Source organism: Misgurnus anguillicaudatus, chromosome 7 (genome assembly GCF_027580225.2).
Source record: "Misgurnus anguillicaudatus chromosome 7, ASM2758022v2, whole genome shotgun sequence".
NCBI classification, from domain to species: domain Eukaryota; kingdom Metazoa; phylum Chordata; class Actinopteri; order Cypriniformes; family Cobitidae; genus Misgurnus; species Misgurnus anguillicaudatus.
In genome coordinates this window covers 36,320,002-36,342,500 of record NC_073343.2, presented here as the reverse complement: position 1 = coordinate 36,342,500, position 22,499 = coordinate 36,320,002, and the positions used below count along the sequence as shown (strand labels likewise).

Sequence of the window (22,499 nt, the reverse complement as noted above, 5' to 3'; positions counted from 1 at the left end):
TAGAAAAACAATAAAGCCATTTAGGCTGGCAATCGTACAAAAGGTGCTTATAACAAGTTACAAGTTTTAACTATTCTGATAAAAATACCTGTTGATATAAAAGATTGAGGATTTGTTTTTATAAAAGATAGAAATATGGTCAATATCTATATCAAGTATTTTTCGGAAGAGATGGGTTTTTAATGGATTTCCAGCAACCACCGACAGCTTCCCGTATAACCTACTAAAAACAGATTTAAATGTTTTAATTCCTATAAAATTGCATAATATAGTATATATATTCTTTATAGAATCAGCTGTGTCTGTCTCTCTCTCAAGAGTTTTTGTATCATTGGCATTTTTAACATTTTAACATTGTTTTTTTAACATTCTTCTTTACATTACATTATTACTTCACTTGCCAGTACGGTTTAATTTACATTTTTGTTGTCCCCTGAATTTTCCTGCTTTTATTCATGTAAATAAAAATTAAATTGAATAGTTTTTTTAATGTTGCTAGTGATGAGCAGATTTCAATAGGAAGATGATTTCACTCTCTGACAGTAGATGGCGCTTGTGACAGCAGAAATACAGCCGTTACTATCATGGGTACTCTTGTCTCTATATAAGCAGAGCTTTATCAGGCATTATACTGACATCAGACATCAAGACTTTTCTAAAGATCATTCCCTACAGAGATGCATTCATCTAAAAATAAACAAAAAATGTCCAGTTAGAATTTATGTCTGGTTGATGGGTGCATCTCTAAAGCAGACGGCCTCTCCCTAAAACATGGCAATAATGTGGTATTTTTGTTGAGCACTAGATGTCTCTCTGATCATCAGCATGAGTGGGTGAGAGTTTTGTGTCCATCAGAGATTAAATGTCTCGCAGTTCAATGGAACAGATGCTGCTTTGATCGGCTGATTTAGGAAATGAAAGCTGCTATCAGAAGAGATGTGAAAAGAGTCAAAGATGTGACATCAGACCGTGACCATGTGTGCTGCAAATGGCCTTAATCTTCCTCTCTTCAATCTTTCTCATCTTCATCACACTATTCTCCAGAGTTTAGTGACACAAACTGTTTGTGTATCTGTGTTTTGACAGGACTCCAGTCAGATCGAGCTGTTAAAGGAGCTGATGGACCTACAGAAGGACATGATCGTAATGATGTTGTCTCTACTGGAAGGTGCTCTGATCCTCATGAAAAATATTTCAGAATAAAATGCTTTCCTGTATAAAGTTTTTAAATGATCTGATTATGACGAGTAGATGAGAGAAGGTTAAACATGTTCTGTGGTAATAAGACGCTTTTGTTCTCCCACAGGTAATGTTGTGAACGGGACTATCGGCAAACAGATGGTAGACACTCTTGTGGAGTCCTCCAGCAATGTGGAGATGATCCTAAAGTTTTTTGACATGTTCCTCAAGCTGAAAGATTTAACCACCTCTGACGGCTTTAAAAAGCACGACCCCGACAGGAAAGGAGTCATCTCCAAGAAGGAGTTTCAGAAGTCCATGGAGAACCAGAAGCAGTACTCGCAGTCCGAGATCGAGTTCCTGCTGTCCTGCTCGGAGGCGGACGAGAACGACATGTTCGACTACGAGGAGTTCGTGAAGCGCTTCCACGAACCGGCCAAGGACATCGGCTTCAACATGGCGGTTCTCCTCACCAACTTATCGGAGCACATGCCCCACGACGGCCGTCTCGCCACGTTCTTGAATTTAGCCGAAAGCATCCTGAACTACTTCGAGCCATACTTGGGCCGAATCGAGATCATGGGCGGCGCCAAGAGAATTGAGCGGGTCTACTTCGAGATCAGCGAGTCCAGCAGAACCCAGTGGGAAAAGCCGCAGGTCAAGGAGTCCAAACGACAGTTCATCTTTGACGTCGTCAACGAGGGTGGAGAATCTGAGAAGATGGAGCTGTTTGTGAATTTTTGCGAGGACACCATCTTTGAGATGCAACTGGCGTCTCTGATCTCTGAGCCCGACGCTGCGGAGAAGCCGGAGGAAGATGACGATGCACAAAGTGTGTCTGAGAATCAAGAGGAAGACGACGGTGCTTTGGAGTCTTCTTCGGCCTTCTCTCTGGCTTGCGTCTCGACGAGGAAGAGTCTTTCCAACCTCCGACAGATGTTGACGCTTAAAAGCATAAAGCGGCAGTATCGAAAGTTGAGGAAAATGAGCGTGAAGGAGATGATCCGAGCGTACTTCTACTTTTTCTGGATGATCTTTATCGGCATGTTCCGGTTTCTCTACAACCTGGTGTGGGGCTTCTTTCACGTCCTGTGGTCCACTTTGTTTGGCGGAGGTCTCGTGGAGGGAGCCAAGAACATGAAAGTGACGGATATTCTGGGGAACATGCCCGATCCCACGCAGTTCGGGATCCACGGAGACGTCCTGGAGATGGAGAAGCTGGAGTACTGCGACGCGTCGTCCGTGGCCGAGCTCAGACACGCAGCTGCCGGAGAGCAGGTGGAACTGGACCTCATGTCGGAGCTGATGAACGTTCAGCCCAGGAGAGAAGGAGGCAAACACGGGATGGAGCCGGGCCTGGGAGATGTGTCTGAGGTTGTGGGAGTGGACGCTCCTTCTTTAGCCAGCGCTGTCCATCAGAAGAAAGCTCAGGTCTGTGTCCACCGTGTCACCTGATGGATCCTAAACTGTTTTGTGTTAGCGGCACTGAGACTAAATCCTTTAAATCACCTGTAAGAAATGCTGCTGCTGTTGTTGTTGTTTTATCATCAGCTGTCTTCTGTTCTTTGCAGGAAGCCGCGAGTAAACAGACCGCCGAGTATGAAACCAAATCAGAATCGGAGAAAGCCGAGTGAGTTTTTCATGAGAATAAACAAAAGTTCATAGTTTGTGTACTCTGTATTTCACTCAATCTCATCACAGATTTTTGGATGATGATGTTGTAAAAGTATGAAAGTACAGTGTTGTGTTTGTATGTTGTATGTTTGTGTGGTCAGTGTTGAGGACAGAGAGAAATCAGATCAAGATAAAATGAGAGGGGAACCTGTGTCAGATCCTACAGCAGATGAAGAAAAGAGACCTGTGAAGAACAGACGTGGACAAAGAAAAGAGACGCCTGATGCCTGCATGGCTTCATTTTTTGCTGGCCTGGATGTCTATCAGACTAAAATGCTGGCGAGTCGTTTTACACGTGCTGTATTTGTGTTTTGGTAAGTATCATGTTTCTGTCTACCATCTGAAATATATATATGTGTGTGTGTGTGGTTGCAGAATTATCTGGCAAGAAACTTTTATAACCTGCGTTTCCTGGCTCTGTTTGTGGCTTTTGCCATCAACTTTATTCTGCTGTTTTACAAGGTGATACAAGATTTCATTTCATTCAGTACAATATTGTTCTCCAAAGTGTCTGGCAGTGCATTTATGGTGCATCTGTGTGTGTTTGCGTTTGTGAGAAGGTGACCGGTGAGGATTCTGATGATTTGGATCCGTGGGCTCGGCGCGATGATGATGATGATGAAGGTGTTGTGGAGTATTTCGTCCTGCAGGAGAGCAGTGGTTATATGGCACCCGCTCTCCGTTGCCTGGCCGTCATGCACACGCTCATCTCTTTCCTCTGTGTGCTGGGTTATTATTATCTGAAGGTACGATTACTGCTGATAGATATTCTATTGTCAGAGATGGAGATGATCATCGTATCGTTTAATGTCTCTTTACGTCAGGTTCCCTTGGTGGTTTTTAAACGTGAGAAGGAAATTGCACGTAAGCTGGAGTTTGATGGACTGTACATCACTGAACAGCCATCGGATGATGATATTAAAGGACAATGGGACAGATTGGTCATCAACACACCGTGAGTCTGAACCATACAACGCTTTAGTTCATCCAGACCATAAGATAAACACTATAATGCAATGAAGAAAAGATGCTGAATTCAAACTCTCTGTCCTACAGATCTTTCCCCAACAACTACTGGGACAAGTTTGTGAAACGCAAGGCAAGTGTGAATATTTGACAGATTGAGAAGAAAACTAGACGTGTGTGATGTGCTTCACTGATGTTGTGATGTGACTCCTGCAGGTGATAAAGAAGTATGGAGATCTGTATGGTGCCGAGCGGATCGCTGAACTCTTGGGTTTGGATAAAAACGCTCTGGACTTTAACCCCACCGAAGACACGGTCGTTAAAGACGCATCGCTCTTATCCTGGTCAGAAAATCACTGCTGCTCATCATCAGAAAGATCAAGCTTCATCCATGTTGATCTTCATACGCAAAAACATCTCTCACAAACACGCACAAATAAAATCCTACACTCTACGTTCATGTTTAATCTGTTGGATTTTTTATTTCAATTGATTTTATTTTATTTTAGATTGGATTGTTAGAAAGCTAGTTAATGTGTTCTGATATTTTATTTCAGGTTGAGCTCCATTGATACAAAGTATCACATGTGGAAAATGGGCGTGGTCTTCACAGATAATGTAAGTGATTTCATTGGACAGTAGGGACTTCTCATCTGATGTCTGGAGACCTTTAACCTTTTCTTCTTCTTCTTGTTCTCCAGTCTTTCTTGTATCTGGTCTGGTACACCACTATGTCTATACTGGGACACTATAATAATTTCTTCTTTGCCGCCCATCTGTTGGACATCGCCATGGGCTTTAAAACTCTGAGGACCATCCTGTCATCTGTCACACACAACGGCAAACAGGTTCATAACACTCAACACACTTTATGTCTTCATAATAATTCAACATAAACTAACAGCTTTTGTGGCCCAAATTTCCTCTAGAGTAGATTATTTTTAATAACAAGCTAAATAAATCATCAGTAAATGAGCGTAGTTTAGATCATAGCTAAAGCATTTAAACCATTACCATAAAGCTAATAGTATTGTGTCAAATAAATGATGTGAGCTACAGATCCTTAAATTCTTGCCTTGTTGCTGAACTTCTCTTCACGGCAGTGATCTTTGCTCATCATCTCCTCTCATCTTTAGGAAAGCGAAACATTTTCATTTTCCACAAACAATTTGTTTCAGAGGTCAGTTTAGTCAGTCACTAACCAGACTGATAAACAAAGACAGGAAGTTAACTTCAGGCCAGGCGGGTAATTATGACAACGTGAGTGTGTTTGATGAAAGCGTCTGTAAATACAGTGGAAAGAAACAGGAGAAACAAAATAAAATCTGATGCTGCACAAAAACTAAAAATGCATCAAAGCCAATGTTTATACTAATCTTTGACATGCCCAAGACAAGAAAATCCAGTTCACAATCACTTTTTATATTGAAAATCTGTAATTGTGTGTGTTTTTCCCCCAAATCAGTGACATCACTTATGAACTTGGCAATTAAAGAGTTAAAATCATGGGATTTTTGTAAACATTTGGTAGTTTTGAGGTACTGACGTTGATTAACAGATTCATGCAAAAAAGTTGAATAAAAAATGTATCTGCTAAATTAAATGTAGTGTCTTTTTTGGCCACGAACAACCCATAAGAGTTAACCTCATAGAGATGACATCAAGATAGCGTTTCACAACAGACATCCTATAAATGTGTCGGAGTTGAAGTTTTTTTTTTAAAGGGTAATGGGTCAAAAGTCCTTCTGAACGATGTTCAGGTCTGATTCAGATCTACTGAAAGTGTTTGCTTGAAGTCATTGCTGCCAAAGGAGGTTCAACAAGCGATTCAATCCAAATGTTCACTTACAATTTTCCTCCAGCACTGTGGATGTTTACTGGGTGTTTTCTAGAATGATTTGTGTGTTTTCAGCTTGTACACATTGTGTTTGTCTATTGTTGTGACCTAGATGAGGATCAGATCACATTTATGGCAAATCACTGTGTAAAGTTCATTTCTAGGGGTTCACATACTTGTTCTTGCCATTGTATCTCTTGTTGAATCCATTAAAATGATTTCTTGATGTCTTTCTTCAGCTGGTGCTGACGGTCGGGCTGCTTGCTGTTGTCGTCTATCTCTACACCGTCGTGGCTTTCAACTTTTTCCGCAAATTCTACAACAAGAGTTCAGATGAGGATGAGCCTGATATGAAGTGTGATGATATGATGACGGTGAGAGAGAGAGAGATGTCTCCATATTCACGTACTGATTTCAGTCTAGCCAATAAGATGTCTGTCTGTCTGTCTGTCTGTCTGGGTTTCAGTGTTACCTGTTTCACATGTATGTTGGCGTTCGTGCCGGTGGGGGTATTGGAGATGAAATCGAGGACCCTGCGGGCGACCCGTACGAGCTCTATCGGATTTTGTTTGACATCACCTTCTTCTTCTTTGTGATTGTAATTCTTCTGGCTATTATTCAAGGTAACACACAGACAGAAATTATTAATCTTCCTCTGTGCCCTACTTAAAAATCCATAAGCTGGTGAGCTGGTTTTAGCTGGTTTTGCTGGTGTAGCAAGCTGGTCTAGTTGTGTTTTGGTCACTTTTTAAGCTGGTCTAGCTGGACTTAGCTGGTCAGGCTGGAAGACCAGCTGGCCCACCAGCATGACCAGCTTTGTCAGGCTGGGAAGACCAGCATAAACCATCTTAAGCCAGCTACCATCTTGTGCTGGTCTTGGCTGGATTTTTCAGTGGGGTGGTCAGTGCAGGATTGTAAGATCTGTGATGTGTTACCTCAGGTTTGATCATCGATGCGTTTGGAGAGTTGAGAGATCAACAGGAACAGGTCAAAGAAGATATGGAGGTATCAGAGATTATCTGTACGCGTGTCATCACATCTTTATTTCTGCTGTTTGAATCAATCCAACTCCTCTCTTCACAGACCAAATGTTTCATCTGTGGAATTGGCAATGATTATTTCGACACGACACCACATGGCTTTGAGACGCACACCCTACAGGAGCACAATCTCGCTAACTATCTGTGAGTCTCATTACATCATCAGGGGCCGCTTGTACCAGCTGGACGTAAAAAAGTTGGGTGTAAGCCCTACATCAAGCTTTGTGAAAAAAATAGAGACGCAGCTAAGGTCAGCGCAGATGATGCATGTCTCCGCATATGCGTTTAATCACAGTGATATTGAGACGCAATTGGTGTTAAGGTTATAAACTCCTCTCACACGTATGCCAGTGCGCTCACATGTCTCAGGAGGCGTGTGTCACATGCAAACACAACCTGCATTAACTAAACGAAAGCTTTTTCTGTTTGAAATGAAACCAAACTGTTAACAAGTTCTTCTAAATATATAAGAATTTATTAGTGCATAAAATCCCACTGCTCGCATATCCTGTGTGTGAATCAGACGCGCCAATGTCTCACCAATTTCATTATTTTGCCATACAAACAAATCAAACGTTATACTTATAGGCCTACCCTTAACTAGACGTCAGATTTAGTCTCAGACGTGCGCTACACCTAGATGGTGGAACAGCTGTACATTCTATGTAGGATGTAAAGTGTGTTTTATACGCCCAGCTGGTGCAATCGGCTCCTGATCTACACCTAATGACATCATCCATGTTTTTGGTTTTTTGAGTTTTCCTGCTGGAACGCAGTGAACGATCACAGATGGTTGAGACTCATTCACAGATGGTTGGTGTTTTTAACTTGATTCTGGTTTGCTGTCTTTCAGATTTTTTTTGATGTATCTGATCAACAAGGACGAGACCGAACACACGGGTCAGGTATGGGACAAGGAAGATCTCGCTTTGGTTTTTATGGCTCAACTGAAGGTTGAGAGGTTTTGTTTAACGTCTCTTTGTGTGTCTGCAGGAATCATACGTGTGGAAGATGTATCAGGAGAGATGCTGGGATTTCTTTCCTGCTGGTGATTCTTTTCGTAAGCAGTATGAAGATCAGCTGGGTTAAAGTCAATCTGTGTGAGATTGTTTCAAGTGTCTGAACCTTTATTATGACACAACAACAGCACCTGAGAGACCGACGTTACCTCCAGAAATACAGTTGTGCCAAACTTTTCAAATCTCTCCAAACGTTTACTTGGTTTTGTTTAAAAAATGTTTTAATTTCTGGTCAGCAAAAACAACGTTAGTAGAACAACTGGTTGCCTTTGACCCTGAAATCATGGCACAATGTTTTGATGTGTTTTTAATTAACTCTGGGTAATGATGGGTCATCCTATCTTCCCAATATGCACAAGAAATCTCCTTCAGCATTTGAAGAGCATGATGCCAAAAGCGCAGACGTTCAGGAGACGGCTCTACGTTTCTATTTAGGTTTTCAGATTTTAGTGCTTGCTGATATGAGATGAGAACATTATAGCTTGTAAAGGATCGATCGTTCTTGCAGTCAATTGTCTAATAAAAATCTTCATCAAGTGCCTTACGTCCATAACATCTGAGCTATGCAAAGATCTGCTCTGTTCCTCTCTGATGTCGTATCGCGGTGAACGTCTCTGGACTCTGATGTGAAGCGGACGCAGGTGATTTGTAGCATCGGCTGAAGTTTGTGGATTTGCGGGCTGTTGTTGTTGTGTTTGATTGAATCTTCTGTCCTGTCACAGAAGTTAAAGTTCTCTTGTTTGCCTGTTTGTATGTAATAGCTTTGCTGAATTGTGCATTTCTTTTGAAGGACAAATAAAAAAAGATGCAATAATTCACTTCTATTAAAGCAAGGGCTCATTTTTTCATCTCTATTGTTATGGATGAATCCAGTGCCTTGATCATACAGGTATGAGCTGTTTATTTAACACATCTGTCTGTTTATTGTTATGGGAGAAAGGATTCACAGCAACTCTCATGATTTTATTCAGTTTTTCACTTCATTTAACTTTTGCCGTTATATGACCTTTACAGTCTGAATCAACACACAACTTCACTGAGACATCTGCTGCTTACAGAGAGAGATAAAGACAGATCAACACAACAGCTCTGTGTGTACGTGCGTGCACACACACATTGTGTGTATCATTTTAGTGATGTTGTCTGTCAGTGTGATATTTTTCATGCATTTCTTTACTGTTGCTAGTAAATGTATTGAATTCATATTTTTCTCATTTCATTCTAACAGAGGATCTGTAATGTTGAGCAGAGCGGTCATTGATCATCAATCCAATGTTGGGTCAAAAAGGGACAAACACAACCCATTGGTTTGTAATTTAACATATGCTGGGTTGTTTTAATCCATTGTTGGGTCAAAAAGAAACATTTTAAGGGTTTGTTTAACCCAAGAGCTGAATTTGTCCCTTTTTGACCCAACGCTCCTTAATGATAATCCAGCATTTATTTGAGCGTGCTGATGGCCGTCTGAAATGTGTGTTTAACATTCACCTCATATAGAAGATGACTGATGTGTCACGCAGGGTTTCAGGCTAAAACAGAAGAAGATGAAGTTAATTCAGTGCAGCGTCTCATTGACGTCTTAAAATAAACACACGAGTCTCCTGAATGCCATTCAAATCCTGCAGGCACCTGACGGATCACAAACACAACATTACTGTAACTCCACTGACTGACAAATATCACACAATCATAACACAGACGCCTCACAAACATAAAGACAAACACACGTAACTGCTCAACACTTCAAATAAACAAACTAAAGATTTCATGCTTTTCTTTCCAATCCACATCAAAGTTGTTCATTGATCTCCGATCAGAAGTTTCTGTTGAGGTTTCAGTGATGTCTGATAGATCTTTAGCATTTAACATCTTGATAATAACACACAGAGTTTGCTTCATGTGCTAAATGAATTTACATTTAACAGCTTATATGACTTCATTAGTGTGTTTGTTTGTTTAACATGCTGTATGTGAATAATGCAGGAGGTGTGACGTGTGTGTGTGTGTGTGTGTGTGTGTGTGTGTGTGTGTGTGTGTGTGTGTGTGTGTGTGTGTGTGTGTGTGTGTGTGCACATGAGAGATAATGAAAGTAAACTGTCGGATACAGTAAATCAATGACAGATGAAAATATTTCATAGATATTAGAAAACATGATCACACATAACAGGCAGTAATAAAACATCAAAGAGAATTGTTATGTTCCCTTTAAGTGTTAAATTTGTGAAAATAAGGAGTTAAAAATCATATTTACCAGCAAAGAGATGACATCACACAATGGTGACCTCATCAGTGAGCTCAGGTGTTCAGAAGCGCTCATGTGTCCGGTGTTTGGCCTGCTAAATTTAACTCTGAGCCTTCAGAGAAAGATGAAGGACTTTAATATATTTTCTTGTTGTTCATTCAAAACTGAAACATGAAGACCTTCATAAAAATCAATGAACGCAGAGAGAGAGATTTACTTTCTGAAAACATCACATTAACCTCTTCCACTTTTCTTCTAGTGTTTCTGATCTTCAGTCTGCAGAGCAACACATCTGGATGAAATGAAATCCATCATGTGGAAATCTGGGTCACTGGATGTGGACATTTTTACATGAAAAAGACGAGAGGAGTGAAATGGGCCAGGTTGTTTGCTCGGGTTAAGACTTTGTAAAACTGATTGTTTCTGTAGCTGGATTACTACTGGACTTTAGTGCAAATAACCTCAGAGGTAAATACTTGTACCCAACATGTCTAACTAAATCTTACATGTTAGGATCTTTATTAAAGTACTGCCCCAGTCACAAATATTGCTTGGACTTAAAAAATGAATGAATTGTTGTAATGAACTTACAACAAACTATATTGACTTGGATGTACTTAGAACATTGAGTTAAAACTAGAAGCTATTAATCATTCATAAAAATGAGGTTATTCTAAATTGTTTTTCACATTTAAAATTTGATTGAATCGTGGACACACTGGTTCACACAAAACTACTAAAACACTCTACCTTTATAAATGAACAACACCTTTATAAAAGACAACCACTCTTAGCACTTTTATTAAAATGCCTTCTGATTGAAACAGCATGTAAGATAATGCTCAATCAGTCTCTACTCTTCAACACGACAACATAACGGAAACACTTTTCAAGACCAAAAGTACAGAACATTAATAGAATAGAATAAAAATAGAATAGACATAGAATAGAATAGACTTAGAATAGAACAGAATATAATAGACATAGAATATACTTAGAATAGACATAGAATAGAATAGACATAAAATAGAATAGAATAGAACAGACATAGACATAGAATAGACTTAGAATAGAATAGAATAGACTTAGAATAGAACAGAATATAATAGACATAGAATAGAATAGACATAAAATAGAATAGAACAGACATAGACATAGAATAGACTTAGAATAGAATAGAATAGACTTAGAATAGAACAGAATATAATAGACATAGAATAGAATAGACATAGAATAAATCTTTATTGTCCACCGGGGTGGAAATTTCACCAAAACATACAGACAACATTTAAAAAATTGTAAAGAAAATAAAAAATAGTAAGTAATAAATATACAATGTAAAATATCATGATGGAAATAAATATACTTAAATACATAAAGATAACTCATTTGTTGTTGTCCCTTAGTTTGGTTAAGAATACTAATGGCATTTGGAATAAAAGATTTTTTAAAAGTACTTTAAACATTAAGAAGTCTTCTCATGTTTTCATCTTGATTAGAAATGCATAAAATAACATCATATACATTTACTCTCACTATCAAGTCCCATGCAAGGCATGCTGGGAACCAAAAACCTGAACTTGAAAAAATGACAGTGAATAACTGCAGTACAACTTAATTAATGGTTTAAACAAACTAAAGCCCGGGATACACTGCACGATTATTGGCTGTCCCAGACGAAAGATTGCCATCGTGAAACAATCGCCTCGATTTTTGTTATCGTGGCTCTTCATCAGTGGTCCTATGTCGTACAATGAGAGAGGTTCAAAGACGGCCGTTTTCCCGGTCTTGCGTCCAAAGATAGCCTATATACGATAGTTTTCTGACAGTGTCAGAAATTCGACATGATCACCGCGCAGTGTGTTTGCACTACGACCTGCGTGCCGGTATTTGTGTACCACGAGCGCATGCTGGTGACATTGCGCAACGTGTGACGCTGCCGCCAAAGCTTCCGTGTCATCATCGTGCAGTCTACATGCCTCTCGTGCCCGAGTTTAAACGATACATGACGCACAGTGTGAAAAAAATCGTACAGTGTATTCCGGGCTTTACACAGATATTTAAGTTGAAGTTACACACACTATTAAGTTGATGTACGTATTACCATTGTTATGTCAGGACAACTCATTTAAAAACGTTGCAACTTAAAATGTTTCCTTAAATCAATAATTAATTTTTAACTTGCACCAATGCATTTCATTAAGTAGTGCCAACAGATCCCCTGAATTAGTTTCTAGTATGCCTAGTAAGACCTTAATTGGCTGCTTCAGGTGTGTTTAATTATAGTAAGAGCTAAACTCTGCAGGACACCGGCCCTCCACGACTGAAGTTGCCCATCCCTGATCTAGATGGTTGTTATCACAAATAAATCCTGATCAGGACACTGATGCCCACCTGACTGTATATGTTATCATTCACATAACCATCAGGAATAAAGTCCTCATTAAGAACACATCAGCCAATAGATGAGCAGAGTGAGATGTCAGGTGACACATGTGCTGATGTCACAGAATGATCTGAACGGTTCTAAGCTCGAGAGATTTGTGTCCGTCTGCGCAGCTCCATGCAGTCGAGTCTGACCGTCTGCAGTCTGTCTGCTTTATTTACACACTAAAGTTCAGTCATATTAACATTCAAACATGAAAACATCACAGCCGTGACGTCTCACAATCAACACAATCATATACAAAAAGAGAAAGTGTCGAGGATGTTCCTACATTATTCGTTTCCTAATCTGATGTCTCTCATTTTGGTGATGAATGTCGGCCGGTTTATTAAGAGGAGACGCTGTCTGACCTCTCATTTATCTACAGTAGAGACAGATGTAATGGGTTTATCTTTGTTTGTGTGCATGTGAAGAGAGGACAGATGTCTTTATGAATTAAAGCAGATTAAACTGTAAACCCCAGATTAAACTGAAGAGAAAAACACTCTCTGATGATGTGAGAGACACAAAACAACACAAAACAAAACAACTGTTTCAATAAACATTTCAAAAGGATTTATAGATGAACAACCAACAAAGCCTGATTAGATCTCTGTATTGACTATCACAGTTATATTGTCACGTGTTAATGCTGTAATATCGTCACATTTAAACATTATTGATCAAATATAAACAACATTTGCTTTTGATTCTTTCACTTCTCATCATAGTTAAGAGAAATAAAAAACACCTCTGGAGCAATAAAACATCTGATGTGCTTTATATCTACAATAGCAGAAGTTTAAGACTTCATCATATTATTGTGATGATGATGATGATGATTATAATTGAGATTTAAAAGACTTCACAAAGCTGTATTATTATTGAATCTGATCTGAAGTATTTACTCTATGTTTAGGTGTGTTTAATGGATTGTCTCTGATAGCTGTAAGATGTGGTGGTGTTGATGTTTTAACACTTGTGCAGATGTGGAAGAACATCAGAATCAGATCATGATGAATGGCAGTTGTTATTATTGTGTAGTTTTGTGTTGGTCACATTGCTATGTGAAGATAAACGCTGTCAGTTGTGTGTTTAATATCTCTTATCAGCTCACACAGCGCTGAAGAGAAGAATGAATGAGTGACACCTTAACACAAATCAATCTTTTCTTGCTTCTTTATCTCTTCATGCGTCTGGGCAGCTTAGGACAGGACATGTCATTAACCAGCTAGTTATGTTTGACTGACCTCTCTCTCTCTCTCTCCCCTCCTTTCTCTCTCTCTCTCTCTCTGTCTCTCTCTCTCCCTCCAGTGTGAGCATCATTGAGTAGCAGTGCTTGTGTTACACATGCAGCTCTTATTGCAGTCAGTGGATTAAAGTTCATTCCTACACAACATTCAGGCTCCCGGATGTCTCAGGATTAATTGCATCACTCAATCTGATGTTCTGGAATAACACTTTTACTGTAGTAAATGTTATTTTACTGTGCTTTACCAAACAATGCAGAGCTTTGGCTAAAACATTTGGATTTATAATCTGACATCTAGACATGCTTGTGATGCTGGAGAAGTAAAACTGGAGATTATTTACCATGTTTACTCTCTCACACTACTATGGCAGTGGAGTTTCATCTGTAAGTATGGCTTCGTTTCATTTGAATGATATTACAGACTGATACAGATTTATAGGTTAGTTTCGTTATTACTTTAATGATAACAGAGAGAATTTTTGGGGTTTGTTTCTCAGTATTGAAGGGCAGTGATGCCGTGGACCTGCGTGTACTTCTATTAAGGTTCATGCTGGTTTGGTTCTGGTGTAACTGGTGAACAAGGATCATATGCACGTACAACACAACACAACATATGTTTGTTGAAATGGGGACTAGAAGTGTAAAAGATGAAGAATTTCTGCTTGAATGAGCCCATCTGTTGTCTTAACATCGCGGTTGAACCTAAAACAGCACAAAACATCTTATAATGCTGCAGAAAATCATGATTTGATCTCGAATGGATGCACTGAAAGTTTTATGTTGATTCTTATGCATCGCAGACACAACAACAATACACTGCACATGTAAGGTTTGTAGATCACCAAAAATATTAAAGGTGCCATAAAATAAAAAACTGTATTTACCTTGGCATAGATGAATAATAAGTTGTGTACATGGTAATGACATATCATGAGCCTCAAACACAATTGCAAAAGACCGCTAGAAAACAGACCAATCTCAACAAAACACCAACTGTGATGTAACAGTTGAGATGTTCACCCCAACATTAAATTAATTACAATGTTGTTACAATGCTGTAAACAAAGTTATGACTGCTGAGGTAGCGGTATATGCTAGTTAATACTATAAACTTATCACTCGGAAATGTCCATTAACAATCTCTAAACAATTGATTATTTCTCAAAACTCAAACATAAGATCTGTTTACACACACACAGAGCTACTGAAGGAGAAACAGCCAATCAGAGCAGAGCTCAACATTACTATTCATGACCCTTTTAAATAAGGTAATAATAGACCATTTCATTATAAAGACAAATCCTTGGGTTGCAAATTAACCATTAGAACAATTTAACAGATTATTACAATGCATTTTTGGCACCTTTAAAAGAATCTCACAACACAAAATGCAGAATTAAGACTACAGACCCATTATACTTCAATGTACAATATGTCACCCATATTTAAATACATCTGTGGTGTCATTGTAGTCATGTATTTTTTATAATTGGTTTATTTATTAAAGTATTTTGTTCTGAAATGCAGTGTTTTAGTAACCTTTTAGAAATGATCCCAAACAGCATAGCAACCACATAGCAACACATTTGCAACCAATCGTAGCATCCTAACATTCTGACAGTACAGACAAGCATCATTCCCAGTTATAAATGTTGAGTTTTAATGAAGAAATGAAGTTTGAAGAAGATAAAGAGTCTGTGATTGACATCACACTGTCATCATTTATTCATTTACTTCCTCTGCGCACACCACCGACTGTCAACACAACAACAATCTTTCACATTCCTAATCAAATACAAAACCATTTCAACATGAAACTCAATATTTAAACACAGGGACACAAAACAAACCATTTAGACTCATGAGTCACACACATAAACCTTATACACAAGTGATCGTTTCTAGAAACTGAACCGTTTATTAAAGAGTTGTGAATTTTCTGTGAATGTATTAACTTTACATCCAATAATGATTGACAAGCAGAAAGTCACACAACACTTATCTGACATTTAAAATGTGTATTAAATAGCCAAATGATTTATAGATTCACATCAAAGATCTTTTGAAAGAAACATAAACGGAAAGATTTTCACAAGGACATTTCTTCTGTATATCTCTGACTTCAGCGCTTTACTTCTCCCATCTGTCATGAAAATATTCACAGTGACAGACAGCATCTCAAGATATATGAATGATTGAAACATTATAAATGATGTGATAGATTCACAGGTTTTTGAAACGGTATGCTGTCGTAGTCAGACTTAACTAGATAGTTAGTGATAAAGGTCTCAGTTACACGTGTCATGTCATGTACAGTATGTGCTGTAAACATCTCTACAGGTTTGTCTCAGGTTCAGATAATGTTGGCTTTGTCATTTAAAAGAAATCACTCCTCTGTTTCCCTGGAAACAAAAAGCCAGAGAGACGACACAGATGTCCTTCACATCACGCCAGATCACGTGTGTCATATCTGAAAGTTTCTGATGTACAAACACACAGTCACTCAGTTCTCCTATAATCTACATAGAGTTCATTATAGAGATCAGATTTACTCATGACAGCTTTCATACAGATTTATGATTTATTTACTGTACTGATTATGTGTAATATTGTTTACTGTAAGGTGAAGTCAGCATCATAATGTGGTTGCCATTTAAAATCTTCTTGACAACTGGAGCAATGACAAACAATTTCATATTCTCTTCATCTCAAACAACATTTCATCTTGTGTCCCATTCTCAAAAAAACGCCCTTTGGAATTGGCCCATAATTCCCACTGTGACAAACTTTGATTTAAGCTCTTCTGCCCCCTAGAGGACACTTCATGATTTAAAAACAACAACAACAATGACTTTAAAGTAACACACCCAGATTTTGGGAATTTAGCTTATTCACTGTATCGCCCAGAGTTAGATAAGTCTATACATACCTTTCTCATCTTCGTGCGTGCTGTAACTCTGTCTGACGCAGCCCCCGCTAGCTTAGCTTAGCACAAAGACTGGAAATGCATGGCTCCAGCTAGCAAACTGCTCCCAATAAGTGACAAAATAATGGGAACATTTTCCTATTTCTGTGTTGTGATTTGTATAGTCACACCGTGTACAAATAACAAGGTGATATGAGACACAGCGATCTTTTAACAGTATACATACTGGGAACTATATTCTCTGAAGACGAAGCACTGCTACTGGGGCGGAGTGATTTGCACAACTCTGACCGAACTCTTTGCTCCTCACCAGGGGCTTCTCGGGTGCTGCGAGCAAATCACTCCACCCAAGTTTTCCATCGTTTTTATCAGAACAAAGAAATTTATACATGTTTGACAGAATTTGACAATGACTGAATTTACATGTTTGGTTGAACTATAAGCATTTTTCCAAATGGACATCATTTATTACTTATCTTAGTGAGATGATGATGATGATGACAAGATTCTGTTTCAATAAATGAACCTCTTACAAGGCTTTTCAGATTATTTTAGGACTTTTTTTAAGATTTGTGAACGATGCTTGACACAGTGACTACGTTTAATCATGAGAGGGTTTAAAAACGAAGTTTAAATGTAAATATATTCTTGTGTTACTGTATATGGAGTTATTTATACAGAAATGTTCCTATGATGTGTAACTTTGTGTTTTCTTTAGGCGATGACCTTATTGAGCTGATTCATTTGATGATGGATGCAGGGAACACAAGCATCAGCAGAAACGTCTCAGATGTCCACCTGGTCACACACAGTCTATGGGAAGTGGTCACCATAGCGACCGTATCCGCCATCGTCAGCTTCGTTACGATTGTTGGAAATGTCCTGGTGATGTTGTCTTTTAAGGTTAACAGCCAGCTGAAGACAGTTAACAACTACTATCTGCTGAGCTTGGCCTTCGCAGACCTCATCATCGGCATTTTCTCCATGAACTTCTACACCTCTTACATTCTGATGGGTTACTGGGCTCTCGGTAGTTTAGCTTGTGATCTGTGGTTGGCTCTGGATTACGTGGCCAGCAACGCTTCCGTGATGAACTTACTGGTCATAAGTTTCGATCGATACTTTTCCATTACGAGACCGTTGACGTATCGAGCCAAGCGAACGCCCAAGCGAGCGGGCGTCATGATCGGTCTGGCTTGGCTGGTGTCGTTGGTTCTTTGGGCTCCTCCTATCCTGTGCTGGCAGTACTTTGTAGGTAAGAGAACGGTGCCTGATAGACAGTGTCAGATCCAGTTCTTCTCTGAACCCATCATCACTTTCGGTACGGCACTAGCAGCTTTCTACATCCCCGTGTCCGTCATGACCATCTTGTACTGTCGGATATATAAAGAAACCGAGAGGCGCACTAAAGACCTGGCTGAGCTTCGGGGCATGGACTCCTCCAGGTCCTCCTCCCATCACCCGGTGCCCAAACCGACCACCGGATCCCAGGACGAGCGCTCAAAAACCGACCGACTCGCCAACTTCAACAGCTACGGCTCCTCTGAAGACGACGAGCGCTCGGTTTACAAACAACAGGAGAGTAACGAGACCCAACCCAGCGGCAGCTACAATAAAGATCTTTGCGTCTTCTCTCCCTCAGTCAAAGAAAGAAGCAAGAAAGGTGTTTCTTACAAGTTTAAAACGGTTTCGAAGAACGACAGTCCGCAGCAGAACGCCATCGGTGACACGAAAGCCGGGACCTCGTCCTTCTCATCCGCCGAGTCTGTGAACGCGTCGTCCTCGCCTTCTTCCTCCAAGCCCACACCGAAAAGCCAGATGATGACTAAGAGGAAGAGGATGGTGCTGATCAAAGAGAGGAAGGCCGCACAGACTCTGAGCGCTATATTACTGGCGTTCATACTGACGTGGACGCCCTACAACATCATGGTGCTCGTCTCCACCTTCTGCTCCGACTGCATCCCGCTGGCACTCTGGCATCTGGGATACTGGCTGTGTTATGTCAACAGTACAGTGAATCCCATGTGTTACGCTCTCTGTAATAAAACCTTTCAGAAGACCTTCAGGACTCTGCTCTCGTGTCAGTGGAGGAAGAGAAGAGTCGAGGAGAAACTTTACTGGTGTGGACAAAACCCTGCAGTTAGCAACAACAAGTTAACCTGACTGACAAGAACACTTTAGATCAGGGTTCCTGGAGATCAACCCTCCTGCATAGTTTAGTTCAACACACCTGGCTTTAATTTGTTAGGTATGGAAATGCTTGACTACCAGGCTCAGGTGTGTTTGATCGGGGTTGGACAGTAGATCTCCAGGAACAGGGTTGGTGACCACTGGTTTAGATGAATACAACACCTCTATTGATTGAGTTTCATGTCTACCGAACAAACACACCATCATATTTTTGGGTCTGTGATGATTTGTGCCTACTGTTGAGTTTGCTGTCACATTATGTGCCATTACTGAGACTGAGCTTTAAAACAACATGAGAACAGAAACTTCACACCAGTGTCCTGAAGATGTCATCAAGTCTCTGGAGAAACTGCTGTGTTTCATGTTATTTACTGATGTTAAAATGACCCCATGATTTACTCACACTTTACTCAAGCCATCCTCCATGTACATGATTATTTTCACTCACATGCACACAATTAAAGTTATATTAAAAATCTCCTTGATCTTCCGAGCTTTATAACCGTAGAGTAAAAGGGGAACAACTTCTGACTTGGAATCCCAAAAAAGTGCATCCATCCTTCCATGCAGTTTTGTAAGAAAAATATTCAACTTTATCAACTATAATAACTAGCTTCCCTAGCAGCCAAGCTGCATTCACCAGAGTTTCAGTGTAGGACGCCTGCTATCAGAAATGGGTTATTATAATTTATAAAGATTTAAATATGGATATTTTCTTACAAAACCGCATCGATTACCCTCAAAAAGGCTTTATTAACCCACTTGAGATGTGTGGATTCAGTTTTTGGGCTTCAAAGTGAGAAGTTGTTCCCTGATCGCTGTTTACTACGATTATAAAGCTTGGAAGAGCAAGATGATTTTTAATATAACTTTAATTGTGTGCGTCTGAAAGAAGATAATCATTTTCATGGAGGATGGCTTGAAGGGAAGTAAATCATTGGGTCATTTTCATTATACATCGCTGTATCCCCAGCTCATAAATCAACCTCTGCTTTTCAAATAAAACACACAGTTAATGAAACGGCAATAGGACTTTTTAGGTGCTTATGACATTATTTATTGTAAATATACAACTAAATGTATCATTAACATTAGAACGTACTACATGTTTGATGGATTGAAAGCATCTTTAATGACTTGTGTCTGTTTTTATCTGCCTCATGAAACCTCCAGGTATTTAAATGTCTGCTCACTGAATAAAGTATTGATGATAATAATACTATAGTACTATACAGTTAATAATGGTCTTTATCTCTTCAGCAGTGGTGAGGTGGCATAAGGGCAAGGGTGGCACTGGCACAGAAGAGACACAAAATAAAAGCAAAAGAAATCAAGCATAAATGATAATAATCTCTGTAATAATGATCGCTCATTCAGAAATAAATAACTATTCATATAGGATTATATTTACATAGATCCGTGTTTATCCGGTCTTAAAGTGGCAGTACTCTCATAAATTTGCTAAACAAACAACAGAGGAAAATCACTTCCAAAAGATGAATTATATTTAATGTATAGAATGAAGAAGACAGTGCTATTATTCATTTGATTTAATTTCGGTTTTCTATTTTTTATTTTATAACTTTCTTCTATTCTATTTTCATATGCTTATAATTTCTTGATTTCATTTTCCTCATTTTCCTTTCGGCTAATCCGAAAATGATTCGATCCATAACTCAAAAACGTAATGCAATCCGCCCTATAATGTAAAATGATGTAATTTAAGAGTAGGCATTGAGGTCCGCTCAGTTTAAAATCTCTGGCCTCGGCAGTATTTTACAGTATTTCAGCTGAAATCAGAGTTCATCTTTCTTGCAGTCTCCTGAAGGCTGAAGCTTCACTTGATCTGAAGGCTTCACCATCATCCAGGCATATTTACACAGATGCTCTTTGTTGCAATCTTTCTGCCAGTAGATCACATTCCTGCGGTTCAGATTGGCACCCGCGCACGCGTCATACCACCAGCCTCCGCCCGCCACGCCCTGAAACTCCAGTCGGGCACAGTTTTGGAAGTAGTTGTCGTTGTCTCTGTCTTTGGTGGTGAACCTCTGGTTGTCATGGAGATAGTTCTCCGTATCCATGGTGAGAGCATCCGCGGCGGTGCCCTGAAAGAGACCCAGACGCAGGCGATACTGGGCGTCCTCGTTCTCCACCAGCACCGGGTCGTACTCGCCCGTCTTCGTCACGGCGTCTTTGTCTACGAGTTTGACGGCGAGCTTGTATCGCACGTGTCCGCCCGTGAGCTCGTGCAGGTAGTCGTTGCCCAGCCAGTGGTTGCCGGTGAGGGATCCGAATCCGCGCTTGTATTCGTCCCAGGTGCGGTCGAAGTCCACGGTGCTGTTGACCGTGATGTGCTGAATGACCGTCCAGCCGCCCTCGTGCATGGCGCAGTAGACGGCGATGGGCGCATCCGTGGGTTTAATGAGATACACGCCGTCTCGTGCGCGCCCACCTGATGCCTGCCACAGCTCGTGACAGTCTGTGGGAATCTCTGAAAAACAAACGACCGATTACATCTCTACGTTTCTGTTCCTTATCGATTGACCTCACTGACCTCAATTTACGGCCTAGCTGTATTTAATCCTTTTTCGTTTAGATGAACGTCACATTAGGATACACTGATGTTTAAGTATTCGGCAGACTTACATTTACTTACAGATTAAGGGGCGGTATTATTATAATAAGATCCCCTGCTGACATCACACGAGGAGCCAAATTTCAATGAGATATTTTTTCACATGCTTGCAGAGAATGGTTTACAACTTTTTCTAAGTTGATAGAAGCACTGACAGAATTATAGCACTTAAACATGGAAAAAAGTCAGATTTTCATCACATGTCCCCTTTAATAGATTCAGCACACACTTCACTATTGCTGTTTACTGTATCTCTAGTCAATGAATGTTAACCAACTGATTATCAGAGATGAACACAACACACCCTCTGTTGTATTTGACCTATGACCTTTACCACAGTAAATATCTCTTATCATGTCATTTGCATGTAAACATGTGAATGCTTTTCAAATTCAAACAGAGAAGAAAAACTATAACAGCAGAATGATATTGTCATTCATTGTTTGTCGATAAATGTTTACAGTAAATCGCAGTTGATGATGACATTTGACGTTGTAAATAAATAAACAGGGTCAATTTTTGTATGATGTTCAAGTTACTGTAGTGTATGTGAAACTCTAAACAACCTTTTTGTCCGAGGTTAAGGATGAATTTGTGCTCCTCTGGGGCGAGCAGATGGATGTTTTTGGCAGGTAATGGTTCGGTCTGAACACATGCCAACAGAAACACAAAAATCCAAAACATCAGCATGATTGATCTGTGACAGACAGAGAGAGACACTAAAGAGCATTAAAATGAGCACAACATTAGGAAAAGTCAGGAAATGAAATGTAAAGGAAATGACTTACCGTTCACATCCAAGCCGTGAGCGTCAGACTGATACTGGCGTACTATTGAATTTAATAAGAAAGATCCAAACAGTCAACTTGTATCCCAGAGTTCATTGGGGCACTATCAGCACTGGACTTCAGCCCCATCTAAATACTGTACCAATGTTTTATCTGCTGGATTTATTTTATCTGATTTATTTCAGCCTTTGACTCGCTGTTGTAATGTTCTCCCCGACACACAGACACACACACGGACACACACGAAAACACACAGCTATATTTAGATTCATTTGACTAAAACACACAACAGACGCTATGAGTACTTATTCAATAAAAAGACACGA

The 22,499-nt window shown here is 39.7% G+C and overlaps 3 protein-coding genes across 17 annotated transcripts in view; 2 read left to right on the top strand and 1 right to left on the bottom strand.

Moving 5' to 3' along the window:
- LOC129417848 (ryanodine receptor 3) overlaps positions 1–8,533 on the top strand; it is a 64,548-nt gene extending 56,015 nt beyond the window's left edge. For 8 of the 14 annotated variants that reach the window (XM_055172714.2, XM_055172711.2, XM_055172707.2 and 5 more), the window contains 17 exons: positions 1,087–1,168; positions 1,307–2,610; positions 2,751–2,809; positions 2,955–3,132; positions 3,229–3,315; positions 3,411–3,599; positions 3,678–3,808; positions 3,910–3,952; positions 4,036–4,163; positions 4,377–4,437; positions 4,521–4,667; positions 5,896–6,030; positions 6,123–6,279; positions 6,597–6,661; positions 6,740–6,840; positions 7,550–7,601; positions 7,690–8,533. In XM_055172714.2, coding sequence (XP_055028689.2) covers positions 1,087–1,168; positions 1,307–2,610; positions 2,751–2,809; positions 2,955–3,132; positions 3,229–3,315; positions 3,411–3,599; positions 3,678–3,808; positions 3,910–3,952; positions 4,036–4,163; positions 4,377–4,437; positions 4,521–4,667; positions 5,896–6,030; positions 6,123–6,279; positions 6,597–6,661; positions 6,740–6,840; positions 7,550–7,601; positions 7,690–7,785 — 3,015 coding nt within the window. In that variant the 3' untranslated portion in view covers positions 7,786–8,533. The remainder of the gene's footprint in view (positions 1–1,086; positions 1,169–1,306; positions 2,611–2,750; positions 2,810–2,954; positions 3,133–3,228; positions 3,316–3,410; positions 3,600–3,677; positions 3,809–3,909; positions 3,953–4,035; positions 4,164–4,376; positions 4,438–4,520; positions 4,668–5,895; positions 6,031–6,122; positions 6,280–6,596; positions 6,662–6,739; positions 6,841–7,549; positions 7,602–7,689) is intronic. The other 6 variants (XM_055172713.2, XM_073869845.1, XM_055172712.2 and 3 more) reach the window with 1 other exon arrangement.
- Positions 8,534–13,729: 5,196 nt separating this feature from the next.
- On the top strand, positions 13,730–19,049 carry chrm5a (cholinergic receptor, muscarinic 5a). Of its 2 annotated transcripts, XM_055172587.2 has the most exons (2): positions 13,730–14,018; positions 17,279–19,049. In XM_055172587.2, the coding sequence occupies exon 2, from the start codon at positions 17,308–17,310 to the stop codon at positions 18,721–18,723; it is 1,416 nt and encodes a 471-aa protein (XP_055028562.2). In that variant the 5' UTR covers positions 13,730–14,018; positions 17,279–17,307; the 3' UTR covers positions 18,724–19,049. The 2 variants fall into 2 exon arrangements, with proteins under 2 accessions (XP_055028562.2, XP_055028561.2); XM_055172586.2 differs by lacking the exon at positions 13,730–14,018 and having other exon boundaries at positions 16,324–19,049.
- Positions 19,050–19,780: 731 nt separating this feature from the next.
- LOC129417762 (fibrinogen-like protein 1-like protein) lies at positions 19,781–22,391 on the bottom strand. Its single transcript, XM_055172588.2, has 3 exons — positions 22,174–22,391; positions 21,952–22,082; positions 19,781–21,241 (listed from the first exon to the last, which is right to left on the bottom strand). The coding sequence occupies exons 2-3, from the start codon at positions 22,073–22,075 to the stop codon at positions 20,547–20,549; spliced, it is 819 nt and encodes a 272-aa protein (XP_055028563.2). The 5' UTR covers positions 22,076–22,082; positions 22,174–22,391; the 3' UTR covers positions 19,781–20,546.
- Positions 22,392–22,499: the final 108 nt, after the last annotated feature.